General features: G+C 50.0%; 1 protein-coding gene across 1 annotated transcript; it reads left to right on the forward strand.

The window, feature by feature from the left end:
* The first annotated feature begins 1892 nt into the window (after window positions 1-1892).
* LOC119441539 (uncharacterized) lies at window positions 1893-3863 on the forward strand. The gene has a single exon (XM_037706156.1). The coding sequence runs from the start codon at window positions 1893-1895 to the stop codon at window positions 3861-3863; it is 1971 nt and encodes a 656-aa protein (XP_037562084.1).
* The last annotated feature ends 4832 nt before the right edge of the window (window positions 3864-8695 follow it).

Raw genomic sequence — 8695 nt, forward strand, 5'->3', positions numbered from 1 at the left:
TACTTTTTTTAGTCATCATTTATTCCTTTAATCTATTCAAGTCATTTGAAATATTCTAATTATTCGTTCTCAGATGCGTATATATTCCCACATTTATGTTTGTATTGTTTTATACATTTCCTTTCTGATTGTTTATTTCAAACTGCATTGTTTGTGGACATTACTCACAGTTCACGAGACACTACTTCTTTCACTACTCCGAAGAAGCGCAACAAATGCTCCTTCCCCATTTATCTGACAATTCCTGAAATACACAAAAAATCTAGTCAGCCTGTTCCGGCACTATTTCAATTGGCCCAGTCCCACCTATTTGAAAAATTTGAAGGTTATATTGAAATATTCACGGACGCATCTGTACAGAGCGACGCGCAAGGCGCTTCTGCAGCTTTCTTCTGCCCTTCGACTGGCATCAGACGGGTATTCAGAATACTACATCCAACCTCATCAACAACTGCAGAACTAGCAGCGATTGATGTTGCTCTGAAATACGTACACGAAGAATTAAACGCCTTGAAGGTCGTCATTCTTACAGACTCCCGTGCTGCCCTCAGCAGACTTAGACAAGATGCCGATAGCCCATTGTTGTGCAGTATCCAAGAAACTTCGGGCAACATTACTTCCTGTGGAGTGTCCCTCATTGCCCAGTGGGTACCCTCGCACGTGGGCATCGCTGGAAATGAAGAGGCTGATCGCCTCGCTTCAAGTTGTGCCCACCATGAATGTGACTGCCCTGACATTTCGTGCACGTTTGAAAACGCCCGTCTCCTTATACGCCGACACCTCCTAAAGCAGCACCCAGACCGGCGTGTTGCAGACAGATCGTTCCCTCACCGCGTTCGTGGTCGAGGCTTGCCCCGTCGTGCTAGAGCACTGTTATACAAGTTAAGGGTTGGGTCTGTGTTGGTGCGCGAACGCCTATACCGACAAGGACGTGTGGACAGCCCGTCGTGTACGTTTTGTGGCTCCTGTGAGACACTTGAACATCTAGTTTTAGAGTGTCCCGCATTCGTTGCGCAGCGCGCATTACTAATTAAGGAGTATAACCTTATGGGGCTGCAATGTGCGACCCTTGACGATTGCCTTTTTCCAAAGGGGAGCGCTGCAAGACGTGACCAGGCCCACCGAGCCTTGCTAAGTTTTCCGAAGGACACTGACTTGGCCTCCCGTTTATAGACATTATTTGTATTTTGTTTTGTTTTTATTTTTTTTTATTTGTTCTGTCCGTGTCTCCGTCATTTCTTTATTTCCTCTTTTCTTTTCTCATATTTTCATTTCCTCTATTCCCCCCTCCTATAGGAGTAGGCAGGCGTTGTGCCCCTCTCGGTGGCAGTTGTCAGCTTGCTCCCTCCTTAATCCATTTGTGTCCTTGTGTGTATATGTGTACAAATCAAATAATAATAATAATAATAATAATAATAATAATAATAATAATAATAATAATAATAATAATAATAATAATTCTTGGCCAATCCCCCAGAGCGGGTATGTGCCAGTAACTCCAAGGCTCTACCTCTACCTCTACATGGCTCGCGGCAATGAGAGGAAGAGACGGAAAAGGATTCGGTGCAGGTCTGTGAAAAGGCTTGTCTCTTCACAGGCGTGCAATATCTGCGTAAACCAGCGAGCGCATTCCCACAGCGACATGCCATGCTCCTGGCAGGGCCGTGACATCAAGGCACGCTATGACATGGGCTGCTTCGACGTCTGAGTAACGCTTGGACGCCCAATTCCGAGCGGCACTGCCGTACCCACACCTTGAGCGAAGCCATCCGACACCGGGAGCTGCGTCGCGTTTCCTCGACAACACTGCAGCGGGCGTCTCCACTCAAGTTCGTGCGGCATTTGCCATTTGATTTTTCGTCGAGCTGTTTAGCCAAGCCTGGCCGTACCACATGAGCGGGTCATCATACAGAGGAATCGGCCCAGGGAACCCTCCGTTCCTGGACCAGGAAGACGCGGCCGGTTGCAGTTCAAGCCACAGCGGAGGTAGATTGGAAAAAACGGGCGATGATAATTACGCCAGCACGCACTCATCTACTGAGATCCACAGTGCGGATGCACAGCCTTGGACGGCGCGCGGAGCACATCCGAGCGCCGGCAAGACAAAACTGGAGATTTTAGGTCGTTTGCTTAAAGGTAACGACGGACCACCAACGTCGGACCATCCCGCGAGAGCGTTGGCGCCGCGACCAACGAGCACCAAACGGGACTTCGCAGCGTCGCGCATTTCCGCGCGCCACAGCGTGCCCCTTGGACTCAACGCCCACAGCAGACGCATTCCGAGAGACCGCTGCGAAGTGCCGATCCCTGCCACTGCATACAGTATAGGAAGCCGCAGCCGCACGACAGCAGTCGAGGATTCCTCCGAAAGCGAAGCGGAGGCAATCGCGGTTCGTCGCTCGAAGTGGGTCACATTCGGGGCGCCGAGCCCGCAGGCCTCACAGGAAATTGAAGACCGAGCACGCAAAGATGACTGCCATGAAAGCAGCGGTGTACCGGAATCTACGCCATCGCGCTGCGTTGAGAGCACCGACGCGATTGACCACGGGTCTAATACAGGCCGCACGGAAGAATCCGACGTACAACACCTGAGCCGCACGCCTCATCTGGACCTCAGCGACCTGATCGAGGCTACAAGCGCGCAGTTGGAACGCGTTGGAAGCACTGAACGCCGTTGGTCGGCACAGGAATTGGGCGACGACCACTCACGGCCTGAGTCGCTCGAGGAGAAAGTGGCCGCGTGGGACCCATGTCAAGAAACCTACGCTCTGTCGCCGCCCGGCGAACTCGAGCTGTTTGAACTCGACATGTACGACCCAAGGCGCACCAGACGACCGAAGGCGGCACCGCTCAAAGCAGTGCCCTGTTGTGCGAGCAAGCCTTCGTGCGCTCTGTGGCCGACCAGCCCTCCAAAGAGTAAGAAAGTTCTGCCTGTAACGGCCACCGATTCCAGCATGTACGAAGACCTGCACTGGTTCATCGAATCGTCTGAGCAGTCGGCTACGACATCTCCGCTCTGCGACCGTGCAACCGCAGCCGGCGCTTTGACCCCGAAAGCTGAAGCCCCACCGGCCTCTCACGCCTGCGCTACCAAACGCCAAGCTGACAAGGCGCTTGCGCCCGTCAACAAAGCCGAGGCGCCTTCAGCCGCTATACGTGTGTCGCGTTCGCTCTGTGGTTTAAGAGAAGAACTGTCGCCACAACGCGTGCGCGTGAATAGTATGGCGGGTACGTCCACAGCTCCACCTGCAGTGATGCCAAACAGCTATATACCCACAAAGCCCGCTACCAGCACAGGTCGTCGCGAGGACGTCTCTCCTTATGCTCCGAAGCCTTCGTCGTCCGACGGACTTGACGACCTCAACTGGATGCCCGCAATGGAATCTCGCCAGGTGCAGCAGACGACCGAAGTCGGACCGGTGGCATCGAGAACTGAGGAGGACAAGGCGAAGGGAGTCGATGCGAGGAGTGATGAACCCGACGAGCAGGAAGCTGTAGCCCGTGGAGAAAAGAAGCATCATCCCAAACACGACCGGAAGAAGCATCACAGAAAGAAGAAGTTGGCCAAGCTGAAGAAGAAAGAGCGGGCGCAGGCTGCGCGGCCTACGCAAGAAGAAGCAGCCTTGCTGACGTCGGAGCAGCAGGTGCCGTGCGCTGCGTCCCCCCGCTGCCACTCGGACTCTGGTTCCAACCACAGAGGCGCCGCCACTGCCGCCTCCTCTACCTCCGCCGATCCAGAGCCTGACAGCGTAGGTGACGAGGTGACCCACGTCGACAGCGGCACCGTCAGTATACGGATCAAAACGTCGATGCGCACAAGGTCAGGCCTGGTCTGGCCCTTTAACTCCTCGCACGACAGCTGAAGAGACTCGTGTCGCGCTGCTGCAAAATTATTCCGTGCTTCAGCGTTCCTGGCAGAATAAATTGTATCCGTTTCGGTAGATGTGTTTCAGCATTTCTGTGTCTATCTCGTGATTGACAAGGCGTATCGCTGCAGCTGAGAAAATAAAATTTTCTTCTCAGGGAGTGCATTTAACAGACGCATATTCGACTTTGAGTCCGGCGATACCCGTGTTGTTTTCAGCTTATTGGTACACTTATCACGAGAGTGCTAAATCGTTAACTATGCCTCCTTTCCACCACTGAGCGCGCCGTCATTTATGGCAGTCTAAGTAGGGATGATACATAAAACACTTTAAGAGGATAATTTTCCAGAATTCAACTTTGATATAAAGACTATGCAAACACCGCAATGCGATACTAAAGCACTTATTTCGCACAACTAAACAACTGCGGAAGAAAAGTATAGGAGGTGGAAAATACCTCAGATGGTAAACGAAGAAAATTCGGAAATTCAGATACGATGTTGCGAGTCGCCATGCTAAGGTAGCACGATATACAAGACCACTTAGGCCATGTTATGGGGAATGCGTTATGTGGGTCCTCGATGCCCACACACGACGGCTGACGCAACACGTTTATTACGTTCTATTTCGCTGCAAAATGCTCTGCATAAATTAAATATATCAATTGAGAGAAACCACTACATTAAGTTTGTTCTGTGCTTAAGTTGTCAGCATCAATTGTATAAGCAGCCTGCCATATATACGGCTACTCGTTTCTTTCGAGCTACTGGCAGAGGCTCATCCTGTTGTTTTCCCTTTATTGTTGCTTCACGGAAGCCACGCCGCGTTGAACCGGGGGATATACGTATGGCGTTTTGTTGTTCAACGCAGGGTCGCGGGTTCGGTTCTCGCATTCCAATAGGTGTGGAATGCAAAAACCGTCGTGTGCGTTGATTTAGGCCCGCGTTAAAGCACCTCAGATGTTCATACCGAGCTTTCATGTATTTGTCATATCTTGTACCCAAAGTGCTGCTTTGTGACTAAACCTCATTATTCAACCAATCGTCCTGCAACAGCAACCTCTAATTTTCTATTTAATTGCCGTTCCTGATAACCTTCCGCACTTAGGTCACCTTCGTACTTACAAAAGTTGTCTTCGGCACTTCCGGCAGAGACGTATTCACTGACCGGCGAAAGCCCGGTTTAGTTAGAAATGACGTGGATAGATAGATAAACTCTATTACAAAGATAGAGTTTTGTCTTGCCCCGATGGGGCATCGCTAATGGTCGGGGCCCCAAGTCCAGGGCTCCGCTGGCTCTAGCCATCTTCTCTGCTCTCTGGATCAGCTTGAGCTGGTCGTCGAGGGCCGAGCTGGACAGCAGTGCCTCCCATTGCTCTCTCGTGGTGTTCGTGTCATGATGTTCTATGTTGTGTAGCGTGCACTCCCACGTAATGTGGTATAGGGTTGGTGTGGCCCCACACCACGGGCATTCGTCCCTGCAGGCTGTGGGGTGCATGCGATGTAATATGTGTAGGTTCGTGTAAGTGCCTGTCTGGAGCCTACGCCAGGCAACGGCATACTCTGTCTTTAGTATTTGATGGGGTGGGGGATATTACAAGCGACTCCCTGTGTGGTTATTCAGGAAATGACGTGGAGGATGCTTAAGCTTCGCTTTTGAGAGTGGAACGTGATAGTCTTGCGCTAGCTGATTCCAACTTGAGCATGCATCATCCCACCTAATTGTCTGCCCTCCTCGACTGTGCTTCCCTTCCCTTAGCATCCATTCTGTAACTCTTATGGTTCACCGGTTCTCTGCCCTACGCAGTGCATGACCTTCCCAGCTCCATTTCTTTTTACAGCGCAGCTGCGGATGGCTAGGATCCAGGGATTTCTTCGTGGCGTAACGTCGACAGAAAGCAATGGTCAGTGCAGGGCGGAGCAATGCATCATACCCCCGTAAGGTGGAGGCTACAAGCAGTGACACATCGCAAGCAAAAAGCGGTTTGTGTGTAACTTTCCGCGCAATAGAATTAAGTTTTTTCGTATATGAAAATTAAAATCCTACGCTATCATGTCTGTAGGTTGTGCGTAAGTCGTACTTTACAAAATTTCGGACGCATTTTACTTTGAGAAATTCAATTAGTTCAGTAACGCTTATGCGTTACGCGGAGGGCCTGAATGGTTGTGGTTCGGGATTATATTTTCTGACGGACAAGGCCGCCGACGCCGACACTGTATTTTCTGCGACACGGGGCCCTTAGCGCTATCTCGTTAAAACAACTGCGAATTTCCTCCAAATTGTATAAACGGCTCTGGCCTCCACGAAACAATATCAAAATTTTGGGTAGGTTGTATTATCTATGCAGCCACAGTGGGGTACGTGAAACGTCTTGTGCGGGATGCAGAGGATGTGTGGGCCCTATAGGGCACAGAAATGACGCAACCAAATCCATACACAAGTTGCATATGTCTAACTTTTGTTACAGCTAGTGGAGGTCTTACAGTATAATTTTGCAGTCGTGCTCGCTGCCTATTCCTAGTGGGCCCGTTTGTTTTGCAGATGGTGTTTGGGCACCTCGGTTGCGCGCCCTACAGTGTTTATAATTCCTGATGTGCACCAATATGAGTTTGATAGAAGTCGCAGTTTGCCCGAAAGGCGAAGCATCCATTTCGATAGCAAATTTGCTAGTAGAGAGCTATACGGAGTAAGGATAGTATCTTTATCTGCTGCATAAACTTGAACACGCTCGCGTACTAACTGAATTAACAAGCATGGTGACAGCGCGCACAAGCAACCATGAATAGATCCTACTCGACGACCGCAGACAACCGCTGTGAAAACGCTGGCGTCAGCAAGCGCAGCAACGAGCGAATGTTCGTGCTTCAACGGAAACTTCAACAGAAACTGATTGGCGAAAGCACAGCGCATGCAGAGGTACGTGCCGCGTGAAGATGGCTTTCAAGATACGGTGCGTGCGACCGCCCGGAGCCGCGCAAAGTACATGTACGCAGTTGCTGGCAGAGTAGAAGTCGCGCCCCCTCCCTCCAGCGCTGCCTTCCCGCTTTCCTCCTTTCGCGTGGGAGGTTGAGTCGCCATGGCCCTTGCGCCCAGTCGCAAGATACGCATTTGGTGCCGCCGCTAAACGTCACCTCCCCTCCCTCCCTCCCTCCCTCCCAACCCCCCACGACCTTTTGCACGACCGAAGACGTGTTTGCTCTCCGCCGTGCGTTCGCTCTCCGTGGGACGCGCGCTTTCACTCGCACATACAGCATACAGTGCGCGGCGACGATTTAATGGCCGTTGGACTTTTTACGGAACATCACGGCGACGACTAAGTCGACGGCACAAACGCTCTTGGACTGTCCAGATAATTGCTATCACAATAATAAATAAATAAATGTTTCATTTTCTGGAACAAAGCGCTGGGAAGCAACGCTCAAATAATGTTTTCTTCTCTGTCATGCAAGAGACGAGCGACATAACTCCATTTGAAATCCGGCGATTGGGAGGCCTGGGCCTGAGTCGCCTAGGTGGCCACTGGGAGCTTTTGCTCCCGCACGGCATCCATGGCTCGCTGGACGGCCCAAAGTTGGTCTTGGAGTTCTGAGATGAGCAGCGTGGCCGACCAGTCCGTAGATTTTCCGGGGAGACTGCCATTTTTTCTTGATATAATTTGCATCCCCACAACATTTATTTATTTATTTATTTATTTATTTATTTATTTATTTATTTATTTATTTATTTATTTATTTATTTACAAGTACCTCACAGGCTCCACATAGAAGTATCATGTGAGGGGTGGCTCTAGCAGACTTGCAGAACTTGCATATATCGTTGGCGTATATCTCGGCGCAGAAATTCTTTAACTTCACGGGATTCACATAGGTTTCTGTTTGTAATCGCCTCCAAGCAACGAACTCAGCTTTGTTCAGTTTAGTGTGAGGCGGTGGTAATATTCGCCTCTGATATTGATAGAATTTTGTAATATAGCTAAATCTTTTTAATCTTCTTTTTCTCTCCAGATCTCCTTCTCCGCGTTCCCCTGACCAATGGAAGTCACTCCTTGCTCAGCTCGGCGAGTAAGACCTCGAGCTTCGCGGTGTGCTACCTGGTTGGGGTTGATTGCGGGAATGCCTGGAGTCGTATGCGCTGGGAACCAGAGCATACGCCTGCCGTTCTTCTCTGCGTTAGATAATTTTGCTTTGTTGACTATGATGATGTTCCACGCCTCAGGAGAGATCTTACCCTTAGCATAGTTTCTAATGACCACCTGAGAATCGCTAATTATGTATTGAGCATTCGTTGAGACCAATGCTAGTCCAATGGCTACCTCCTATGCTGTCTCGGAATGTTTGGCATTAACTGACATGCTCGTAAGAGGTTTTTGGGTGTGATCTACGACTACTGCCACGTAGGTGTTTCGGTGTGGGTATTCAGCCGCATCTATGAAGGCTGCTCTTTCGTCTGATCCATAGCTTCGGATTTTTCTCTGCTCTACTCGTACGTCTGCACTTGTTGTAAACTGGATGCATGTTCTTGCAATGGGTATATTTGTTACTCGGAGTTTGTCGCGAATTTCTCTCGTTATCGTCCTATTTTCCCGTATTGATTGTGGTAATTCATTCCTAGCTTGCGTATAGTATATGCCGTCCCGTTTGGGTTTTGGTTAGTCGTTCCACCTGGGATGTTTTTGGCGCTTCTATGAGTTCTTTCAGTGTGTTGTGGAGTCCTAACTTTAGGAAGAGATCTGTGCTCGTACTGATTGGAATCCCTAGTGCCAGTTTGTAGGCCTTTTTTATGAGGATGTTAGTTTTGGTCTTTTCAGCTGCAAACCTATTCTGAAAGGC

This window comes from Dermacentor silvarum, chromosome 1 (assembly GCF_013339745.2).
Source record: "Dermacentor silvarum isolate Dsil-2018 chromosome 1, BIME_Dsil_1.4, whole genome shotgun sequence".
Taxonomy (NCBI): domain Eukaryota; kingdom Metazoa; phylum Arthropoda; class Arachnida; order Ixodida; family Ixodidae; genus Dermacentor; species Dermacentor silvarum.

Excerpts from the sequence above, each read along its gene's own strand:
- LOC119441539 (XM_037706156.1), top strand. The coding sequence starts at position 1,893 with ATGAGCGGGTCATCATACAGAGGAATCGGCCCAGGGAACCCTCCGTTC.